We start from the raw sequence: 24410 nt of genomic DNA on the forward strand, positions 1-24410 counted from the left end.
AATCCCATGGACAGAGGGGCCTGGCAGGCTACAATGCTTAGGGTCACAAAGAGTCGGACACGACTGAGCGACTGAGCACACACACACGTGCATGGTAGAAATATGATGTTATAGACCAGTGTTACTGCAGTGAAATAAAAGCCTGTGCTAAGGATGCAGTGCCGCCATCCGTAACAAGGAATGCCAGCTTTCAACGTGATTTCCACGAGACAGTGAAGCTGATTCCCACATATGCTGCCAGGAAGTTTTACCTGATAATAGTCATGGTATATACCTAAGAATGATATTATGCTTTCCTTTGCTGAGCATACATTTCTTCACTTCCAAACATAGAACAGGGACTCTGAAGGGGTTCTCTGAAGTGGCAGTTCTTTTCTTATATATGTAATTTTAAATATGTATTTATTTTGGTTGTGCTGGGCCTTTGTTGCTGCGCAGGCTCTCTGGTTTCAGGGAGTGGGGGCCCCTCTCTAGTCGGGGTGCACAGGCTTCTCACTGTGGTGGCTTCTCTCGTTGCAGAGCTTGGCCCTAGGGTGCCTGGGCTCAGTAGCTGCGGCTCCTGGGCTTTAGAGCACAGGCTCAGTGGCTCGTGGCACATGGGCCTGGTTGTTGTGCAGCCTGGGGGATCGTCCCGGACCAGGAGTCGAACCCACGTCCCCTACATTGGCAGGCAGATTCTTTACCACTGAGCCACCAGGGAAACCCTAGAGTGGCAGTCCTTAAAGTAGAATCTGTGGATCCCTGGAGGGAGTCCACGAAATTCTTTTAGGGAATCCACAGGGTCAAAATTATTTTTATGAGATTACTAAGACTAGGTGACGTTTTTCACTGTGTTGAGTTTGCACTATGCAAAAACAATGGTGACTGAGATGGCTGGCGCCTGCGTATGAATCAAGGCAGCGCCACTGAACTATACTAGTAATCGTTGTTTCCTTTACCACATGCACGTCCAGAAAAAAGAAAAAAGATGGTTTCATTCAAGGGTGTCCTTTGATGAAGTGATAAGCATTATTTTATTAAATCTTGATCTTTTAAAATTGTTTCATGAAATGGAAAGTATGCATAAAGCATTCCTGCTACAAAAGATGTATGCTGGTTGTGTGTGGTTGTTTAAGGTATAAGCTGAACTAGCTACTTTTATCCTGGACCATTTTACTTGGAAGAGCAACTGGCACACACACTATTTAGACTTGAGTATTCAGCAGACATTTTCTCATAAGTGAATGAAGTGTCACTTCTAGGAAAACAATGGACAGGATTTAATAAAAGTTTGATACTGATAAAAGTTGAGGTTTCAAGGAAATGTTAGGAATTCTGGAAAAACTCATATCCCTATCCCATTACTTAGCTTTTTCTGAAGAGATCAGTGGTAATGTTAATGGAGATGACTTTTTTATGGTGTATAATGAAACATGTCAGTAGTCTATGTATTTCAGTGAGCCAGTATTTTCTAAATGACCAGTGCTTGATGTTACAGAATCATGCAAGATTAAAGATCCATTCAAAGTGCAAGTTGAACCAGTGGATTTAGATGTAATAATATAAAAAGTGTGTTGGTGTAGTTTCAAATTCCGCATTGCCTCTAACCTTTAAGAAATCAGTACAGTTGAGCTTTGGTTTAATAGCAAAGAATATCTACAGTTATTTGAAAAGGTTTTTTCTTCCTTTTTCGAACTACATGTCTGTGTGAAGTCAGTTTTCTTTGTATGTGTCAACAAAAACATTTTGGAACATATTGAATGCAGAAGCAGATATTAGAACCAATTCTATTCTGTTAAATCAGACATTGAAGAGATTTGCAAAACAGTACCACTCTTTTCACTGATGTTTTTGTATTGGATAAAAGCTAATTTTCATAAAATACTACTTGGGTTAGCTTGTAATGGGGTTGTTATTTTTTAAATGAATTAACCAAAAATTAAAATTTTTTTAGTTTTAATTTATAATATGGTAGCTATCATAGCTATAACCCAAACACATAGAAGTTCTTTGGGGTCCTCAGTAATTTTTTTGACTGTGCTGCTTAGCTTGCAGCATCTTAGTTCCCCAACCAAGGGTTGAACCCGGGCCCTCAGTAGTGAACGTGCTAAGTCCTAACCTCTCGACCGCCCGGGAGTTCCCTCTTCAATCATCTTTGGTAGTGGAGTGAGAAGCCCAGCCCTACAGGAAGCTTCTGTAAAGCACTTGAGGTTTCTTGGGAGGCAAGATATACAGAATTCTAACCAGAACTTTAAGAGCTACACTGATTATAGCTCCCTAATACAACCTAAGGTCAAGGGTCATAGTTTCCTAAAGCACGTATGGCGAGACGGTGAGTTCTGAATATAAACTACAGGTGTGAACTCGGTGCTCAGGAGGCAGGGCTGTGGACTGTTTAAATCTTTTGTGGTTCACAGCCATTTCATGACTCCATTCTGTAGAATGTAGAATGTTTTTCCCCTCTGGGTTCTGGTCTTAGGAAGTTTGCCACTCTAGAAATATTAAATATCCTTTTCAAAGAGCAATTTTGCCATTTGTGATAAAATGGGAATGGAATCCTGGTGGCTCAGATGGTAAAGAATCCGCCTGCAACGTGGGAGACCTGGGTTCGATCCCCGGGTTGGGAAGATCCCCTGGAAGAGGGCATGGCAACCCACTCCAGTATTCTTGCCTGGAGCAGTCCCCATGGAGAGAGGAGCCTGGCGGGCTGCAGTCCATGGGGTCCCAAAGAGCCTGACACGACTGAGTGACCAAGCACAGCACAGCACAGGAATGGGACAGAGGGCCACCCCGAAGGAGAGCTGCTTCACCCTCAGACTTCAGTCTTTATCTGCAGACTCCTGATGGCCCACCAGCTGTGGTGACAAAGCAGGCCTCCCGCTCCACGTGCCACCTCCATGCCTTACTGAGGCAACCGCCCAGAGTGTGCTGACAGTTACTTCTCTGGAGGGTCATGTGTTTAACATAGAAGGGATGAGAGGGGAGGATAGGCCTGGTCTTCATGACATTGCCACACCAGATTTAGCACCTTAATAAAACCGCAGAGGTCAGCTTGCTTCAGAATAGACGTAGAGGGAGAGAATGCGACTTCTCTTCTGGCCTTATGCTTATTACGTTTCGGATGGTTTGCTAACTCCAAGCCGCTGTTTATATCGTGACTGATTTTGCACGGCCTGTTTTCCCTGTGACTGCCGCCTTGTATCTCACGTGAACTGTCTCTGCCCCGTCTCTTGGCCTGTTGATTGCAGTGGCATCCTGTGCTGCTCACGCTGAAGAACCAAATTGAAGAGAACACTGGCCACACCTTCAACTCCTTGCTTTGCAATCTTTACCGAAATGAGAAGGACAGCGTGGACTGGCACAGCGATGACGAGCCTTCACTGGGGAGGCGCCCCATCATTGCTTCCCTGAGTTTTGGTGCCACACGCATGTTTGAGATGAGGAGGAAGCCCCCACCAGTGAGTAGTCCCTTTATTTATTTTATGTTCCTCCTGCTATCTAATAATCTGTGAAAAAAAACTGGGCTCCTAAAAGGCTCCTATTTTCAGATTTAGGGGATTGGAGTATGTGTCTGGTTGATGAAATGCTTTCAACTGATGGCTTATATCCTGTGGATAACTTTTGACTTCCAAAGAAGCCATTCGTTCATTTCTGCAACAGAAATTGCCTGCCGTGTGTCAGGTGTCAGAGGCTTATTTCCATTGGTGGAAAGGACAGACACGGTCCCTGTCCTCATGGAAATGGGGCTAGACAGACATTATTCATTACTCAAGTAACTGGAAGGCAGAGCTCGAGTGAGTAGGGGCAAGAAGAGAAAGGAAGGAGGCTCAGGGAAGATGCCCTTCTTGAGGAGCCTTTCTTTTAAGTAAGTGGTCTTCATGGCGGTGTTGCCTGTCCTCTTTGAAAAGAAGTACCGCAGTCCATCCTGAAGGAGACCAGTCCTGGGTGTTCATTGGAAGGACTGATGTTGAAGCTGAAACTCCAATACTTTGGTCATCTGATGCGAAGAGCTGACTCATTGGAAAAGACCCTGATGCTGGGAAGGATTGAGGGCAGGAGGAGAAGGGGACAACAGAGGATGAGATGGTTGGGTGGCATCACCGACTCAATGGACATGGGTTTGGGTAAACTCTGGGAGTTGGTGATGGACAGGGAGCCCTGGCGTGCTGCAGTCCATGGGGTCTCAAAGAGTCAGACACGACTAAGCGACTGAACTGAATCACACGCATCCATCCCCATTCCTTCTTAGCCAGTACTTAAAATCCAGATGAACAGTACCTCTTTCAGAGAGGAAGTTCCAGCCAGGTGACTAGACAAGCAGTGACTAAACTGTAGAATAACTTCAGTTGTCCAGCCCAGCTCTTACCTATATTATAATACATTGGAGGGGTATGAGGGCTCTTTGTGTTTTGTTTTGTTTTTTTTAAATCAAGAAGTGTGGAACTTTAGGACTGAAGTAGATAGAAAGATAGTAAGAACTCTAAGAAAAGAGCAAAGCTCTACCAAATTATCTTGCTTCCAGGACTTGTGTGTGGGTGTTCTTCTAAAGCAAGGCTCCCAGTCGTTTAGCTTGTGACATTACACCAGACCCAGTCTGTGTGGGCGGCCTGCAGGGCTGCGTTTTGAGTGCGGCCTAACGCAGACCACGCACTCATCAGGCAGTCGGTGCTGGTGTCTGGTCTTCTCAGATGCGCTTCTTGGACTGCTTTCCTGACATGTATCTGGGTTTCCAGACATGGTATTTTGAAGCATATTGTGTTGTTTTGCACTTACTCCATTAAGCACCTTTCCTTGGCACATCTTCCATCGTCGGGGTTGTATTTGCTTTTGTTTACACAGAAGCTTTGGTCTGTGTTGGCGGGGGTTGGGGGGGAGTTGTCAGTTACCAGTGACTTCCTGAGTGAACTTGCTCCCTGAGCACTCTGACTCGCCTTCACCGTCTCACTGTACCAGGGAGAACCGCCTAAGAAGCAGGCTCCCCAACCTTTGCCATGTTCCTTTCAGGTACAGTTAGCTTTTATATGCAGACTTCCACTTCATTAAATCCTACGTTCGCACATGTGAGGAGTTCATCCTGCCCTTCGTAAGTCTTCTGTTGTGTGAATGGCAGAGAAACACCATGTGTCTTATTTTAAAGTTCAGACCCTCAAACCAGACATACAGAACACCACCTTTTTGCCAGGCCTGGTCTTGGGAGCTGGGATTATAGCCATGAGTAAGTGAGATGAAGTCATCCTTCCCCTCCTGGAGCTGATGATCTGGCCCCTGTTAGTGCTCTGTCTCCCTTCCAGGGTTATCCTTCTAGCTGGACAGCAAACTCTGGTGGATCCAGGATAATCTTTGATGTAAGCGCAGTCTCCGTTTCTTTGCCGTGACTTTCTTTGTTGCCAAGTATTAAGTATTCAGTTACCGTTTTTCTCTACACGTACATTCTCCACCACCACCATCACCCTTTTTTATAAACATTTTTTGGCCTATTTCCAGACTTTAAGGTTAAGAATTCCAAAAGCATGCTTTGTAGGATAATTAGTTTTACTATACAAGCAATTTCCAACTGTTAAGCGTTGGTCATTGGAAGGACTGATATTGAAGAAACTCCAATACTCTGGTCACCTGATGTGAAGAGCTGACTCATTTGAAAAGACCCTGATGCTGGGAAAGATTGAAGGCAGGAGGAGAAGGGGATGACAGAGGATGAGATGGTTGGATGGCATCACCAACTCAACGGACATGAGTTCGAGCAAGCTTCAGGAGTTGGTGATGGACAGGGAGGCCTGACGTGCTGCAGTCCACAGGGTCGCAAAGAGTCAGACACAGCTGAGCGACTGAACTGAACTGAAGCATTAACAGTGTTCTGGTGCCCAGAATACCTCTATTCCTTTTCCCCTCTAGGCAGCTGAAGGTCATTTTCTCATATGAGAACATATTCATGGTGATCAAGAATTATTTCTTGGAAATTTAATTCAGTTATGTTATAGGTTAATGGGTGGATAGAAAGTGTAACTACCACATAGCATTGTGTCTGAGGGCAACCATTTGGAACAAAATCTCTAAGAGGGACACTGACCATACTTACTGAAACTTTGTCTTCTCAAGGCTTCTTAGAGTCTATTTTGATGAACAAGAGTGAAAGCACAGGCCATGAAACACTGAAAATGTGGTTAAGTCCCTTTAATTGTCTGCCAATAGCAGGGTAATTTGCACTATAACTGTAGTAGCTGATGTGATGAAAATACCTATCTGATAAGTAGGAAAATTTGTCTGAGATCTTGAAACAAAGTTGGCCGAGGAAACAGATATGGGAAGAAATACAAATGTGTCAGTATGTCAGGTTACTGATTAATAAGTTTTTGCTTCTGGCGTAGTCTTAACTGTGGTTGAATTTGATGCAGTTGTATATTCCTTCAATTCTGACTTTTGTTTAAGATGGGGAAATTGAAGGTTAATATATTTGAAATTATAAGCATGCGTTAGTGAATACAGTTTTAAAATTACTTCCTCTCCCCACCCGCCGCCCCCGGCCCCAAGAACCTATAAACTCCATTCTTGGATAAACAAAACCCAGGTTTAAACTTTTGGAAAAATTTCTTCAAGTTTCCTTAACAGATTTGAAACATCTTGGGCTTCACAAATCTAGCTAAACTTGAAGTACAGAAGTATTCTCTGAGTTGACATCTTTGGAAATTTATCTTAGGGTTCATCATCTTTATCTCAGAATAATGATCCCTTTTCTGAAGTATTGAAAGGAAAATGGTTATTGCAAATCTGTCTACTTTTCTTCCTTAACTATGGTGATAGCTCTGAGAACATGACTCATGATGCATATAACTCAAGCTAAAAGCATAAAATAAAAAATGTAACTCAGGTTAGTCTTCTGTGTGGAATTTGTAGGAGTCTGACTTTCTGTAGCTCCTAGGAACCTGGCTCGCTATGCCACCAAAGACTGTAATTTTCATGTCTGTCAACAAGACTTTTGGAGTGTGCTGGAGATCGTGGGAGGGCATCTTTTTCAAAATCCAGTTAGTTTTAACCTATCAGGAGAAGAAGTTAATACGTGTTTGACTTGAGTCAAAGGTTTTCATCTAAAGCTGACATAGAGGAATCATGAGATTTCCTGTATTTGATTCAAGTATGCTGATTTGAGACAGAAAAGCATCTGTTCGGGGCCACTTGCAAAGAAAATTAACCTTTTTTTTTTTTTTTTTAACATTCAAACTCCCCCACTCCTGCAGCAGCTGTTTGTTTTGCAGTCTGGCACCTTAAGTAGTTCTCTGTAGCTGCAGATCTTCTGAAAGCTGCCCCAGTTCCACACATTGCATTCCTAACAATTTCTTGCTGTGCTGAGATGGTAAGGAGATCTTTGTTTCCCTAAGCATCAGTGTCCCTCTGATTCATGCAGTTGGCTCAGGCGGCTTCGCGCATGCATCATCCCTAGGATTAAACATTCACTCCTCCAAGATGCCAATCCTTGATCCTCATCTCCCTGTCCAAGTCTGTCAACTTCTGCTCATTTGTTTTGATTTTATGTCAGTTACCACTTCCTTTCATGATAATAAGCTCCTTGGAGACACGGTAGCCTTTCCTTCATTCACCCATCCGTTTTGTTAATTCAGTTAAACCGGAGTGAACAGCATCATATCTGTCTTCTGGCCAACATCAGAATATGCTATCTTAAGACAAAAGTAAAGCGTATCAACTATACCTCTGTAGACATTTTTTTTTAAGAAACCAAGAACCTCTTTTACTCTCCCAAGGTGGGCTCATTAAAGCTTTTCTGCGTTTGTGTCCCAAACCCAGTTGTACTTTTCAGACTGCGTTGTTTCCCTGTTATAAAGATTAGTCTGGTTCTTTTCCCAGTATAGCTTTAATTCTATACTGAAAAACAAGCTGGAAAAGGAACTACAAAAGCCATTTGGCAGGCTGCTATTTCTCTGTCGGTTACCATAGAAACAGTGATGGCTGAGTTGGGGAGGGGGGTAAGTATTAGATAATAGGAAGTTTGTGATGCACTGGAGGTTTAGATGCCAAAAGCCTTGTTTTCTAGATAATTACCCATGCATCAGGACTGTCCTTTACCAGCTGAATCCTGAAAATGTGAGGGACTTCTATCCACCTCAAGGTGATTGAGTTGAGGCAACTTGGGAAATTTCTCCAACCATTCCATTCTCTAGCACCTTCTGAAGAATGAGAACTCTGTTCATAATTCCAAAAGAGATGTTTGTAAAGCCACTTGTGATGGGAGAAGTTGAGAGTTGCCAGTACCTTCGAGTTCCTAGTACCTCCCTGTTTACACACTACTGGGAAGAATGGGATATAAAAAGATCATTTTGATCATAAATATCAGTATTTTTTCCAGGGCTTTATAAGAGTTGAGGATATTGAAATCCAAAGTAATATAAGCTGACTAGCTTAAATTTGAAAATTGGGTAAACTAGACTGTGTAGTGTTTCGTGGTGTGGCGACCAAACCGTGGCCTCAGCCACCACGCCCATTGTTGCTCTTCCAGGCATCCATACTTTTTCTTAGTCCATCTTCTGATTACCGCATTTGTTCTGAGAAATTACAAGAACTACTCAAAAGGAACTGTTGATAGCCATCATCTTTTTAATACAGTCCCTAATGAAATTTAAAATATCAGGTTTCGTTTTCTGTTGCTGATGCCTGTAAAAAGCATTTATCTGCTTCATTTATACTCATCCCGTTTTTGTAAATGGGGATGATAATTGGTAGCAACTTTATGGGAGTAACAGGAAAGTTCTCCCATGAAAGGCACTACGAAAGTTGTTGCAGTAATCAGTGACTTCTTAAGCTGTTGTAAATGGTGTATGCTACAGTGACTTTTCAGATGTGGAAATTGAAAAAGAAAATGAACAGCAGTGAGGCTAACCTCCAGGGTTGCCTCACCCTGTGAATGGCATTCATTGAGGGGGTGCAGGGGAGACTTGGGGAGGGTCAAGTGGCCTGTGGATCAGGAATGGTGATTGAACTTTTGAGCTCCTGTCTTTAGGGTCATGCGGTGTTTTGGAAAGAGTGAGTGAGTGAGTAGGTAGATAAATCGGTGCGTGTGTAAGTGGATAAAAAGATAAGTAGTCCTGGTAGGACCTCAGTTCTCTACAGCAAGCTCTTTGGGGAGTTGGGATCATCATTTGCTTCTTTGGGGGATGTCTCAGGCTAGAATCCATGTCCTAACTGCCACTGGGAATAACTAATTTTTGCAAAGAGCCTCCTGGTTTTGTATTGCCACTGATAGCACTTTTAATCTTCGGAGAACAGCGTTTTCCAAAGTGATTTGTCAAATTCATGTGTGTCCTGACTAGGTCTGAGGTCTGCTTACAAACTTGTTTTAAAACCTTGTCTTAATGGTAGTTTTTTTCCCCCTCCACTTTGCCAAGCTCTGAAAAACTATTCCTGAGCCTTCTGGTAATTTTGTTTCACAAGCCACGTTTTCCTGGTGGATGACTGCTTAGCTGAGGCAGAAAAGAGCTTAGTGAGTTTGAGGAAGGAGGAGGAGGCCCTGCAGAGGAGCAGAGTGAGCAATTGCGGAGAGGAGCGGGTGATGAGATGGACATGGGGCAGGGCTCGGTCACACAGGGACTCAGCATCCTCAGGAAGGAGGGGTTTTAAGTACCTCAGGAGCCACTGAAATGTGTTAGGTGGAGGAGTGACACGATCTGATTGAAGTTTTACAAGGTCAGTTGCTACTCGGAGAAGGCAATGGCAAGCCACTCCAGTACTCTTGCCTAGAAAATCGCATGGACAGAGGAGCCTGGTGGGCTGCAGTCCATGGGGTCGCTACTAGTCAGACATGACTGAGCGACTTCACTTTCACTTTTCACTTTCACACATTGGAGAAGGAAATGACAACCCACTCCAGTGTTCTTGCCTGGAGAATCCCAGGGACAGCGGAGCCTGGTTGGCTGCCATCTATGGGGTCACACAGAGTCGGACACGACTGAAGCGACTTAGCAGCAGCAGCAGCAGCAGGAGCTCACACTAGACAAGAGCAAGAGAGGGAGCCCGGAGACCAGTTAAGAGATTGTTACACCTCCTGGGACCAAGGCAGAGAAGGAGAGAGGTGGACAGCTTCAATGACATGAGCTCAAAGGAGCAAGCATTTTTAAGACATGCCTGGGAATAATGGTCTGAAAGTGTTAATGAGGAGTATCCCCTCACTCTATCGATGTGAGAGACATGATCGCCTTCCACAGGAGAGAGACTTTCTGAGAATTTGGAGTCTTCTGAAGAGCGCTAGGTTTTGATTAGGACAAGGAGGTGGAGGGAACCTTCAGAGCACATGAGGTTGAGGATCTGGGGGCGTTTGCCCATCCCCGAATGAGAATTCCAGCAGACGCAGTGGCGGGGCTGGGGGTGGGTGTGGGGGATTGTGTTCAATCAGGTTATGTCCCGGGATGGTTTGGGAATGAGTGTTCTGATGTAATGGATGACTGGAGAACTCTGCACTTTTCCTGGTGACTGGGGTCAGCTGTTTGTCAGGCTTCATGGAATTTGTCTTGTACGCTCTTCGAGGAAGGAGAGTGTTTATTTCTGGTGCTGCGGTCTTGAGTAGAAGCTCTTTCAAAATAGCAATTCCTTTAAGTTGCATTTCTTGGAAATATTATATCACCAAGAACAGCATCTTCATTACATTAAATCTTCTGATTTTAAATGCACATTTAGTATAGCTAGAGTGACTGTAACAGTAAGGGTAAAGCCAACCTTGTTTGTGCTTAATTCAGTAACTTTTCAACCCTCCTACCCCCAATACTATATCGGCAACAAGCGCTGGTGGCAGGTGTTGTGATGTAAACCGCACCTGCCTTTTAAGGTCACTGGATGTGCCTGGTCCGGGTCGGCTGGCCGTAGCACCGGGCCCTCGTGCTTAGTTAGTGTTTTCACTCACCTCACTAGAGCCTTCCATGCCAGATCTGTGTCAAAAACCAGGAAAAGAGTTTGATAAAAGCCCAGATACTTGTGTGTAGCAAGTGACTTCAAAACTGTTTCGAACAGATAACCTCAAGTCACTTTAAATCTATGCTTTCCCAAGGATTTCCCTGGTAGTCTAGTGGTTAAGACTCTTGTGTTCCCACTGCAGTGGGCACAGGTTCAATCCCTGGTCAGGGAACTAAGATCCTGCATGCTGCATGGCGAGGCCTAAAAAAAAAAAAAAAGGTCTATGCTATCCCATCTAATTTCCTACTTTATCAGATCTTATTTCAAAACCAGCTGCTGCTTTTTTTTAAGTAATGTTTTTCAGATCATGTTGAAGATGCCATCTCTGAAAGTGTTTGGTTTGAGTCAGCAGACTAACTGTGGAGATGACTTTGTGGGGTCCTAGATTTATTTTGTCTCCATAATTTCCATAACTAATATGTTTTGTTTATGTCAAATTTAAAAAATATATTACTGCTATGAACAACAGGTCCAGCTGTGTTCTTATATCGGCGCTGTAGAAACAACTTTGCAGTCCAAATATAGCTGCAAACTTTGATGATCCATAAAGCTGTCTAGAAGCCAGCCAGGTTCTCCAGGGCAAGGCCGCACCATAGTTTGATTGGGAACAAGCTGGAAAGCAGAGACTGAAAGAGAGAAGAGGAGGCATCTTGGCATGGTCGTAAGTCAGGAAGTAGGGCCAGCGAAGGGGCAGCTGGCTCCAGCAGTCTAAGTAGCTGTAGCACATGCTGGCATTTAGTTTTCAAATATCATTTTAATCTGCGGTAAAGCCTTAACCATACTTGTCAAGCAGCTCTACTGTGTATCTGATTCTTGGACCAGAGAGCAAGGGAAATTCCTATTCTGTCTGTTACCAGACAGAAAAACCCTTTGCTTGATTCTGCAGACTCTCCACATCTCGGTTTTTCCTTGATTTTTGAAGCACTGATTCTGGGATCAGCTGTCTGCGTCTGCAGCTCCCTCTCCTGCAGCCTAACTCGTGTTTGGAGCGGCTGCTCTCCAGCTCCATCTCACCGTGCCACTAACACAGTAATACCACTGTCCTGGAGAGCGGGTGGTCTGGCCTTTCCTCCGCCGTCATTGCCCTCTTCCTCGTAATGTTGGTCACCAGCATCCGGCATCTCTCTCCCTGAGACTCAGCCATCTGTGAGCTGCCCTTTCTCGCTTCTGTTGGCTTCTGAAATACTGTATTATCTTAGCTATTCTCACACTTTTCTCACTGCTACTTCTTTGCCTCCTTTGATGTTTTCTCCCTTTACATTCAACCCCTTTACATATGGATATTCAGGATTGTCTTTGGTTCTGTCATCTCTGTCTACATAACTTTTAAGGAAATTATGAACTAGGAGTAGATTGTAAATGCCGTGTAGGCAAGGTCCATTTCTGTCTCCTTTATCGTTACATCCCCAGCGTTTAGCACTATGTGTATGGGTATTGTGATTGAACACATAAATGGATTTCATTTGCTGTTATGGCTTCAACCATTTCTTCTTTGGTGGAGCAACTTGTGAATCTCAATTCCAGCTTTGACTTTTATCTCACATCCTAGTCATCACTTTGTTCTTGGTCATCACTTTGTCATGAGACATTTCTACTTACAACAGCACATGACTTCTAACCTGAAACTGTAGACTTACCGTTATTCTCTCAGAAAACTCCACAATTCTACCTGCTCATAAGTACCATTATGTTCATGATGTTGCTACTCTGTTGGTCAGGTTTAATCATAAATTATTTTCAGTTCTTCCCCATTCTCTCATTTCACTTGTTTTAGTTCCAAATCATCTTAATTCTTTCTTGAAAGGTCCGAAAAACTCATCCTTCTAATAGTGTCTTCATTTCAGGCTCTCTTTACCACATACCTAAAATGCTAAAGTGCCTTTTTCCACTCTGATGTCTGTAGTTCTAATCTTTTACTTCAGTTCTGTCTGATAACCAGAGGCCAGATATTTTCAGGAACAGCACATTTTCTCTATTCTTTCTTCTCTTTCCTCCTGCTCACAGGTATTAATTGAGCACCCACTATGTGTCGGGTACAATGCTCAACTCTGGGGAAATAGCAGTACATGTGGCAGACACGGACCCTGCCCTCCTGGATGTCACGGGAGCTAGAGAACAGTCGATTCAATGGAGAGGCATAATTACGACTGGCAGTTAGGGCTCTGAATTTAGATTTTACTCCAAGCGCAATGGGAATAAATGAGGTTGTGACATGCTCTGGTTTATATTTTAAAAAGAGCACTCTGGCTGCTGTGTGCAGAATAATTCAGGGAGAGGCACGAATAGGAGACTAAAAGGTTGTTCCAGTGTTTTTACTGGGAGACTGTGATTTGCACTCAGATGGTGGCAGTGAGGAGGAGCACAGCAGATGAACCTGAGGTGTATTTCTGAGGGTGAACCAGGTTTCTGGCTCAAGCAGTTGGTAGATGGAGGTGCTGCTTACTCAGATGGAAGAGGAGCAGGGGGGTTGCATTTTATTTTGCTCTTGTTCAGGGAGGATTGTGTAGGAATCAAGAGATCCTTCTTCTACATGCTAGGTTCGAGATGCTTGAGACTTCCAAATTGGCTCTGGCGTCGGGGCTTCAGATGACAGGCCTGTGCTGGAGGTATCACTGGGAATTGTCAGGATAACAATGGTAAGAGCAGTAAAGGGACACTGGTAAAGAGCGAGTGCACCGTGCGGGGTCTGCACCTGGCTGAGTTCGCAGCTTCGCATGCAGCCTCCAGGAGTGTCATAAAGCCGATGCTGCTGTCACCTCCATCGCACAGGCGAGGGGCTGAGGCACTGTGGCAAGACACTCGCTCCACATGGCATGGACAGTCAGTTGTTGAACTGATTGAAACTGATAATCTAGATAGTTTGTAAAGCTATGGAATTGCCCATTGTCAGTTCAGAGCAGAAGAACAGAGAAAGAGGAGCAGAAAGCCACGACTGAGCTCACTGCTTTCATCAGTTTGTTTTCCAACTTAGAAGTCTGTACTTGCTCCTGCTGGAACACAGGGTATAAAATGTAAACTCTTCTAGCCAGATTGTCAAATCTTCACAAAACCTGTGCCCAGCTGACTTTGATGTCTTACTCTGATGCCCCTGTGTGATTGCACCATACTGCTGACTTATCTCTTTGCTCCTTAGACACGCTCTCCACCTACTCATTGGTCTTCCTGGGTGGCGCTAGTGGTAAAGAACCTGCCTGCCAGTTCAGGAGACGTAAGAGACACAGGTTCGAGCCCTGGGTCAGAAAGATCCCCTGGAGGAGAGCCTAGCAACCCACCCCAGTATTCTTGCCTGGAGAATTCCATGGACAGAGGAAACTGGCGGGCCCCAGACCATAGGGTTGCAAAGAGCTGGACACGACGGAACCGACTTAGCGCACGTGCACACCACCTTCTCATTAACTTAAGTCCTCTCCAGCCTTCAAGGGCTCCTGTAGCCTTGAAGCCTTTCAGTCAACAAAATAATAATACTTACTGCGTGTCAGGTGCTTCCTGAGCTTTGGAAATGAGAAACAGACAGCAGGCTTCTACTTTGTTTTGACCTTTCTGCTCATTTGTTTTGTTATTATAAGCATCTCGTTAATAAAAAGATGGAAGAATTTCTAGGTAAGTAGCTCATCCAGGAGATCAGAGATGACTTGGAAAACCGGATGTCTCACTGTTGACTAAGATCATTAATTTGGAAGCATATTTTGCATCCGTGGCCTTTTCTGATTGTGTTGGGATCACTGAGATTAAGAATACGATACTTGAAGCAGCATATGTGTACTGAGCCTTGTTTCAGGCACTGCCACATGGAACGGCAAAGGGGCATCAAAGAAGCTGGGCAGATTACATCTGGGCTTGCTTGGGAGCTTACGTGGGACGACCAAATGTGAGCATAAGAGGAGGAGTTGTGATGGGTCCACCAGCAGCTCAGTTGGGCAGCTCTTAAGCAGAAACTGGTCCTCAGACTTGTGTATATACGTCCCAGTATTTTTAAAGAAACCAAGTTAGTTGGCAAATTTATGAGTCAGGAGAGATCACATACAAATCCCATTTTCAGCTTCCCTAGAAAATCTGGAAGATCAGGCAACACCGGGGAATAACGAGGGAGCCGAGAGTGTCCACCAGTCCCATGCTGCCTGGTGTCCTCGTCCCCACTCCCCACTGTGTTGCACCTGCCCCACGCCCCTTGTTTATGCCACCTGCTGTAGTTGTGACCCTTACAGAACAGACAGGGTGCCGTGTCGTTCAGACAGGAAGCGTTACAGGGTTTCAGAAGAAAGAAGGCACTTTGGAGAGCACGGTAAGGTGGAAAACAAATACAGACTTTAAAACCAGGCAGGTCTTGGTTCAAATGCTTGCCTCCAGGTCTCCTGCCAGCCTTTTGCCTTAGAAAGGTACTTTCCCGCCAGCTTCCTTTGCTTATAACAAAATGAAGAATATCACGTCCCTTACAGGGTTGTGGTGAGAATTAGCAGTACTGGGTACATACGGTCCTTCAGATGCCTGGCATTTTAGCAGCTTACACCATGGTTGATGGTGTCCAGAAAGTCTAGCAGGATGACTTGGTTTAAGGACCTGGAAATTGTTAGGAAAAAACACTTGGACCCAGGGGAGTGGAGAGCCAACTCCAGGGGGATTAAAGAGTTAAATCTAAAAATACAGAATTTTTTTTTTAACTGAAAGGAAATGCAGTTGTATATTTAGGTTTCCTGAGAATGGGAAAAAGGCTTTCTAAGCATAAAAACCATGAAGGGGAATCAAAGATCAGCAGAGTTGATTATAAAAATTTTTGAGCTATTCTGTGTTAAACATCATAAACACAGTTAAAAGTCAAATAGCAAGTAAGAAAAATATTTACAGAAAATATAACAAAGGGGAAATATCTTACTATATATGGTTGCAGATCAATAAGAAAAATGTTAACATCCCATAGAAAAATGGACAAAAGACACGAACAGAGTTTGCAGTAGCAGAAATGCAAACAGCAAATAAGCATATGAGAAAATGGTGAACTTGGTTAGTAATTAAAGAACTTTATGTTTGAAGAATGAGCTGCCATTTCTCCCTAAACCTTTTTCATCATTGTTAATTGATAATGTTCCATATTGATGATGTGCTCAGAAGATAGGTACTGTCATATTTTCCTGATGGAATTATAAATTGCCATAATCTGCTTAAAGCAGTTTGATACTATAGTCAAAGTGCCTTTAAGTTCATACCCTTAGATCCAGTCTTTCCATTTTAAAGGATTTACTATAGGGACTTCCAGTGGTTAGAACTCTGTGGTCCCAATGTAGGGGGCATGAGTCCGATCCCTGGTCTGGGAACTAAGCGCCCACATGCCGCACATCATGGCCAAAAAAAGAAAAGAATATAGCCTAGAAATACACTCAGATGTTTTGCCCAAAATCTACGTGCAGTAGCATTTTCTTTTTCCTTTTTTTAAAGTATTACTGGTATATTAAAATTTATTTCCAACCATGCGTACTTGACTGCTGTATTCTCATCACAGTGCCTGACATATCCAGGTGGTGAAAAAATAATTTATGAGTTTAAAGGAGGAAGAATATGTTCATGCAAAGAATATTGTATAACCATTTTTAAGAAATACTGTACCTCTAAGATGGAGGAAATGCTCACAGGACAGTGTTTAAAATGAATGCACGAGTGTATGTATAGAATATTCCCTGTGTTTGTGTTGTACGAATTCTGGATGACGGGATTAAAGGTGATGTTTATATCTTCTTGGTGCTTTTCTTCAGCCATTCAGGACATATTTATTGATGTATGTGATAGGCATTGAGCATATTTCAAAAGGGAAAGACAACGTCGTCTTCCCCTCATGGTGTTATCAGATATCAAAAAGGCGGACGTTGAACAGGTAATTACAAGCATGTCATTTACTCTAGTGAACCTATGTTGCTTTTATAGTAGGGAAAAAAAAGCTATGCCAATGATGGTGTTTAAGCACTGATGTTTGTAATTTCTAAGATACCTTTTTAGGACAGGAAAGGCATAATTACATGAAAGATCTGCATCGATCTCATACAGTGTGAAGTTTTCCTTTCCAAGGGAACGAAGAATGTTTAGATTTCTTAGCTGTTGGGTGGTGTGTAATGATATGACAATAAATACATCCAGGCTTTTTTTTTCCCCCTAAATAGCATTTTTCTAAAGGAAACTGAATAGACTCAGATCTTGGTAAGAGTTATGAAACTTTGGAAAATCCCAGCATTCATTGAAAAGTATAATTAAGCATTCAAATGAATTGACTGGTTGAGAAGGGAGTGAGAATGTTGATTAACATTAATGTAACAAAAAAAAATTTCTCTTTTTCCATCTAGTTGTGAGGTTTCAAGTGTGTGGGAAACCAAGAATATCAGTAGCAAAACCCATCCCGTAGACTGACTCTGGCCCTACAAGTTTCTTTGAATGGGGATCAGGAATGGAAAATTTTATCCTAAGCCAGGGCTTTTTAGGGGATGTGTTTTGTTTTGTTTTGCAGAAAGACCTGAGTAAATCAAACATGTTTCAGAGCCATGTTTGGGTAACAGCCATGCTTAATAGCTGTGAGCTTGCTCCTCTAAACAGTCAGACTCATGCTTCCACTGTTGCTTATCCATTTATCAACTGAGCTCTTATGCTCAGCCACGTGAGCTTCTCTGGCCCTTTATCTGATTCCTTGGTGGAAAAAGTCTCTGTGAATCTTGGTTGCGTTGAAGGGTGGCTGTGTGGTCTGTTGCTGCCCCAGTCTCAGGAGAAGGAAGCGTCTGTGAGCCCAGCGCTGCCTTGGTAGAATCCCCTATCCTCTTTCCCATCTGTCTCTTTCTGCGAATTATAGGGGGCTTCCCTGGTGGCTTAGTCAGTAAAGAATCCTCCTGCAGTGCAGGAGACCTGGGTTCGATCCCTGGGTTGGGAAGTTCCCCTGAGAAGGAAATGAGGAATGCATTTACTGAGCCAAGGGTGTTTGAAGGAACGAAGGACGAGCAGCAGAGTAATGACATCACCTCTCCCTGTGGATGTGCTGGTATCACTGTCTCCTTCTGGAACGGATCAAGGTAGCTCCCTGCCAAGAAAAGGCTCACCCTCTTTTGCTCTTTGGTACAACTAAGGGTTATACTGGATGTGCTGTGTTTCAGACCACCCTGAGGCGTTCTCTCATTTGAAGAACTCAGATCTTAGGAATGGAGAGGGAGACCTGGCTCTGCTGACACATTCATTCCATGCTGATATACCCCTCCTGGGTTTGGAATCCTCTCTCCCTGCTTCATGTTTCCAGATAGGGTTACAGTGCTCACCTCTTCTCTTCCGCTGGCCTTAGCACCTCCTCCTCCCCAATAATGACTTTTTTTTCACGTTTGGAAAAGTGTTAAGGAGTTCCATTTATTTGGAGCACAGGGTGCCCATGAAAGGGATGTAGGAGACGAAGCTAAAGAAAAGGAAGCAGGCAGGTCATCAAGGGCCTTGGGTGCCAGGCTAATGGATTTGAACTCCATCCTGAAACCTTTGAGATGTCATTAATGTATTTTAAGCAAGGGAGGGGAATTCTGAGATCAGATTTGCATTTTATTACAGTGGCTCTGACAGAGCAACCCTGGATTAGAAAGTGCTGGCTCTTGACTCTCCTAACTTCTTCTCCAAATCACTCCTTACACCTGCCCTCTGGTCTTACAGACCTGTGTATGCATGACGGGCCTTGGCTTCTTGGCCTCTGGCTGTCGCATATACAACTCCTTCTTCCTAGGACATGCTTTTCTTCCTTAGTGTTTTGTTTTTTTTGATTGAAGTGTAGTTGATGTACAATATTATCTCAATAATGCTTTAAGGTTCTAAGAAATCATCATCTCAGGCTTGCCTTCCTGTTGTGTTAGGTGTCTTTCCTGTCTGCTGCACTCTTCTGTCCCACTGCTCGATTTATCGATTAAAGCCCCGTTGTACTTCTGCGTTATGCAGAGGGCAGCAGCAGTTCTGTCTGTAGCTTTGTCGAACCTTGATTTGGTGACTGACTTCACAGCCTCAATCAAGGAGCCTTGGACCCTCTGATCTCATGAGCAGCGCCCAGCCTTCTGATATCTTTTCTTCAGTGGGACGTACATCTCCTCTATCTGCGATCCTTTTTTCAGAGAGCACCCTTGTGCTTTTCTGAGATGGAACTGGGCCACCTGCAGACAAGGTCACCTTCCCAGCCCTCTGTGGTTGGCTGAGGGGTCAGAGGTCGATGTTTCGGTGCTTGCTACTGGAAAGCAGAAGGTGGCAGACACAAAGTCAGTCACTGAGACTGAAAGTTATTTCAGACATCGCTGTGTCTTCTGCTTATGAAAGTGACGACAGTGCTTGACACAGTCACTGCCAAGAGTTGGGGCCTGGAATCTAGACTGTTTATAAAAGTTCATTATTGTTTTGGTTTTGATTTTCCTGGGGGAAATCATTGTAAACAGTTACGTTCTCAGAAGCAGCCCTGCAGTAATGAACATAAACATAGCATTGCAGTGCAGTCAGTCCTGCAGTAATTTAAACGTAAATCTCTTGCGTTGGGAGTGAAGCAGGTGAGTGGATGGGTCTGCTGAGAATGGAGTGAAGTCAAGACACTCGGGTCTGTCCCAGGCCGCTCTCCACGTGCTCTCTCTTGCTGTGAGTGGGGAAGTTGCTTAATGTGCCCCTTTGTCAGCGGTGGAGGAGGAGTGACATCACCCGTGGGCCATATCGCAGCCCGTGCTGGGAAGCTTCATATGATATTGTCCATGGACTGACTTGAGCTCTGGAAGAAAGGGCAGTGTCAATACGGGCATCTGTGTTCTAGGTGCTCACGAGTTGCCATCCGTTCTCAAAGACTTACACAGTCAGGCTCAGATTAGCAACACTCTTTTGGTCACGGCAGAGTCCCCCTCTTTGAGAAAATCTGGCTGTTGACTGGTCTGGAAAGAAACGAGAATGTATCTCCAAAATACCAAAGTAGCTATAGGAAGAGTTATGATCAGTTTTAACATAGATGTTAATTAGTGAATTAGCATAAACTGTGAAAGGTGGCCAAAGCTCGTCACACCACATCTTGTTTGAAAGCCTGTTCTCCTAACACTATGTCAAAACACAGGGCACCTATAAGGCAGATGTAAAGAATTATTGTATAAATGACTGTGAGTTCTTTCATAGGCCAGAATGTGCTTTTCTGCAATTTGGATGCTGATAATATGACTACTAATAGCGATTACACTGTACCTAATACCCGCCGGGCTCCAGGTGATTCACACACATATCAGCTGAGGCTCACAGCAGCTCTGTGAGCCAGGTAATACCATCATCTTCATTTTACAGGTGAGTAAATTCAGGAGTAGAGAGGCGGGAGAACCTGCCCGCAGCCAGCCAGCTGCCAGCAAACGAAGCCTGCCATCTGGCTGGGCTGGCGTCGCCATTACTCTGACCAGTGTCGCGTTCTATTGCATCTTGATCACACAAGCAAAAAAAAAAAAAAAAAATTCAGTGCCATGAATGCTGTTTTCTAGGAAGACAATGGAGACTACACGTATGTGGATAGAGTGAAGATACCCTTGGATCACGGGACCCTGTTAATCATGGAAGGGGCCACGCAAGCGGACTGGCAGGTGAGGACGTGCAGGTAACACAGACTCGCTGTCGCGGGGAGGCAGTTTGCTGACGGGCTCACGATGATTAATTTCTGTATTAAACGTGGCGAAAAGCAAGTTGCTCTTATAAGGAGCACGAGGCAATACACTGACCTCATTTCCAGGCAGTCCTGATGCTGCTGACAGAATGGCCCTCTCGAGCAGCGTCGTCCAGTGGTCCTTCCTGTGACGAAGGAAGTGCTCTGTCCCTGTGCAGCCCAGTGCACGCACCACTAGACACGTGACTCTCGATCCCTTGAGATGTGTCTGGAGTGCTGAAGAACTGCATTTTCAATTAAGCTAGAGCTTTAGGCAGCCAGTGGCTCTCATATGGGGCTGCACAGCTCCACAGCTTCGGCCAGGCCACTGTTAAGGTGTGCAAATTAATGTAAGAACACCTGGCACGAGAGGTGCATCGTGTGCCCCTCTGTGGTCTCAGTCACCTGTGTGTTGTCTTAGGAACTCTGGGACAATGGCAGGAGGCCGCGAGGAAGAGCAGCGCTCAGAAGAAAATGAAAATACCTCCCTGTGAGGGTGGGGGTGGGGATTTGTTTCAGAGAAGAGGACCTTTCTCCACAAGACTCTGAAGAGCTGTTGCTGCTCAGTGAAGGGAGGTGAAATTGAAGTATGTGTGTGTCCTCATAAAGGAGCGTTAAATGGCTTTGGAGCAAAAGTGTAAGTGCATTTATGTCAGAGTTGTTCATATTTCCATTTAGCATCGAGTGCCCAAAGAGTACCACTCCAGAGAACCAAGAATAAACTTGACCTTTCGGACAGTTTATCCTGACCCTCGAGGGGCGCACTGGTGATGTGAGATCCTGGAGAGAGAAGCGGCGCTGAGACTGAGCAAACCTTCCTCCATGAAGACACTTCCGGAGGCTGGTCCAGCTTCTCTCGTGGCTGTCTGGAGGATGAGGATGGGATTTGCTTCTCAGCTCAGAGTCCTATTCAATGACAGCCTGCAGTTCGTGTTCAAAATACGTTTACTGTGGGAACGGTAATCCCTAATCACATTTTGAAATCACATATTTTCTTTAGGCAAATTAAAAACCGCTGTAGCTGTGTTTCCCAGTGATTTTGCCCATAAGCCGTTTTACCCCCACTGCCCTCTCTGGTTTTGGTTGAAGAAACATGAATGGACTTTGCCTCCGGGGGAGGCTAAATACACATCTGTGTTCCTTGTGCCTGTAGCAAAGTGGAGATAGTAATACATATCAGTAACTCGGGAGCCTTCTGCAGGCAGGCAGCTGCTGCAACCCAAACAGTTTTGTTGAAGTCTGCCGCGACTCCTGAACATGCCGGCTTGTGTGCTATGGTAATGGAAAGCTGCATACTCTGGGAGCACTTGATTTAACTGAGTCTCCTTGCCTGTCCATCTCCCTGGGAGATGCGCAGACAGGTTCCAGGCCTCTTGAGTGAAGAGCAGAGGTGGTATTCTCCAGTGTATCTCCAAGCTGCCCCCTGGACTGCTTATAATACAAGAGGAAACTGTCCCCTCAAAGGGAGGAGGAATTGAGTGATGTCATGAGAAATTTCAGCTGAAGAGTGGAAAATGCCCTGCTAGTGGCAGCTGTTCCACATAGATTGGTGTCCCCCTGGAGAATTACTTGTGTCACTTAAACCCGAGCCAGATGGGAGCCGGAGCCGTCCTGCAGGGAACAGACTCAGTCACCTTAAGAGCGCTGTTCCCTGTTGAGTTCAGCAGCCCCGTGACTAAGGCTCTTCTGACTCAGTGTTGTCTTCTATACACGCTCCCGAGATTCAAGGGTTAGTCTCTGATGTCACCAGGGTCCCCAAAACAGAGCGCGGCTGCCCCTTGTTGCATCATAAAAGCACATGTCTTCCTGACCCCTCGACTTAGGAGCAGCATGCCGGATCAGTTCCAAACCAAGACAGAGAAAACCAGAGAGAAAGAGGATGGATTTAAACGGCTGAAAGTAGGGCGAGGGAGTTAGAGTTTCCCTAATGCCCCATGGGGAATATTTACCCAGCCTTCTTGCTTTTTGGTCTTGTTTCCATTCCATGCTGTAAGATTGATGAGCCCCAGGATCACGATAAAAGGCCCAAAGGCAGATGAACGCCTTGCCTGGCCAGGCGCTGTTCTTCTGTCGAGCTCTATGACTTCTTGAACCAGAGTCTCTTCTTTTAAATGTTGTTTCATGTGTGTAGCTCCTTTGTCTATGAAATACCAAATGCTTTATAAAATCTGAGCATCACAGTAAGCCTTCCTGTGAGAGAGATACAAATTACCACAACAAAACAACAAAACCTATTTAATTCCTAGCTTTCCTGCAGTTCAGACACACATAGCCTGGCCAGGGAGGTGCCTCCAGCTTTGGCTGTGAGTTGGATGCGTGACCCCGGGGAAATTCCTCTTTCATTCCCACAAGTGAAAGAGCCAGGAGATGACTCCAAGTCTTGTTACCACATCCCTCCCAATTCGGGCTGTGCATTGCGTCAGCTGCAGATTTGATCTCTTCCCTCATCGCGGCCGTGTCTGTCAGGGAAACAAATTCCTGACCGCCTGGGCCACCACCTGCGTTTCTTCATCTGAGAGCAGCAGTTTGAGGTTTTGTTTTTGGCTGTCCGATGGCCGAACAGCCACTCGTCCTACTACTAAGGTAATGTCCCTTCTGAAACGTCAAGGAGGTAGTTGCCGTAGAGTAAAAGGACAGGGTTCAGAACTGGACAGGAATTCCAGACCCTGGCAAAGGATGCCCATGCTCAGTGATTGCACCAACCTGTTGCTGTGTTTTACTGATTGTAGATCTTAACTAGGAGAAGGCAGTGGCAACCCACTCCAGTACTCTTGCCTGGAAAATCCCATGGACGGAGGAGCCTGGTAGGCTGCAGTCCATGGGGTCGTGAAGAGTCGGACACGACTGAGCGACTTCACTTTCATGCATTGGAGAAGGAAATGGCAACCCACTCCAGTGTTCTTGCCTGGAGAATCCCAGGGACAGGGGAGCCTGGTGGGCTGCCGTCTATGGGGTCGCACAGAGTCAGACACGACCGAACTGACTTAGCAGCAGCAGCAGCAGATCTTAACTAAGAATTAAAGCCAAAGCTCTTTTTGCCAGCATTACTTGTTAAAGTTGAGGGAGCAAATAAAGCAGCTGTAGCATGAAGGAAAAAACAGGTCTGGTTTTTTAGCTGCCCTGTTTTTAAGCTTTAATAACCTGCCAGGACAATTTAGTAACCATGCTAGGAGCTTCCCTGGTGGCTCAGACAATAAAGAATCTGCCTGCAATGGCAGGAGACCCCGATTCAATCCCTGGGTCAGGAAGATCCCTGAAGGAGGAAATGGAAACCCACTCCAGTATTCTTGCTTGGGAAATCCCATGGACAGAGGAGCCTGCGGGGGGCTACAGTCCATGGGGTCGCAAAGAGTCAGACACAACTGAGCAACTAACACAGGAGCTTCTTATACATAATCCCTAACCCTCCCTGAAGCCCTGCCAGAATCAGCTGCCGTTCCCATTGTAGAGATGAGGCAACTGAGTCTCCAAGAGGTGAAGTCATTTCACGGGACTTGTGAATGGCAGAACCAGAACACAAAGCACAGGCTACTCCCCTAACTGTGCTTCTCCCTCTGCCATGCAGAATTTAGGCAGAATGGTCTAGTGGGCACCTCCAGGCCCCAAGCCTCAGGGCTTGCCCCTGCAGGGCTGGCAGCCCAAGCTCACCTCAGGGCCCTGCTGGCTGGGCTGACTGCCATGCCACCCACGTGTTGGTCCCCTGGCTGTCCTGTGCACCAGGCCAGATGTCTGCACCTCCTTGATCAACCTGGCATCTCCTAGTCAGAAACCGCTGCCCACTGGGCCAGAATTGTCCAGTTTAACAGGGGCGGCTCATTGTGGGGGGATACAATCCAATTTA

General features: G+C 45.0%; 1 protein-coding gene across 5 annotated transcripts in view; it reads left to right on the top strand.

Annotated features, from left to right (window-relative positions):
* ALKBH3 (alkB homolog 3, alpha-ketoglutarate dependent dioxygenase) overlaps window positions 1-21595 on the top strand; it is a 40027-nt gene extending 18432 nt beyond the window's left edge. For 4 of the 5 annotated variants that reach the window (XM_055423870.2, XM_055423873.2, XM_055423871.2 and 1 more), the window contains 3 exons: window positions 3228-3437; window positions 20412-20510; window positions 21248-21595. In XM_055423870.2, coding sequence (XP_055279845.2) covers window positions 3228-3437; window positions 20412-20510; window positions 21248-21340 — 402 coding nt within the window. In that variant the 3' untranslated portion in view covers window positions 21341-21595. Of the gene's footprint in view, window positions 1-3227; window positions 3438-20411; window positions 20525-21247 lie in introns of all 5 variants that reach the window. The other variant, XM_055423872.2, reaches the window with a different exon arrangement.
* Window positions 21596-24410: the final 2815 nt, after the last annotated feature.

Source organism: Moschus berezovskii, chromosome 14, assembly GCF_049115385.1.
Source record: "Moschus berezovskii isolate FMDL1 chromosome 14, NW_MosBer_1.0, whole genome shotgun sequence".
Taxonomy (NCBI): domain Eukaryota; kingdom Metazoa; phylum Chordata; class Mammalia; order Artiodactyla; family Moschidae; genus Moschus; species Moschus berezovskii.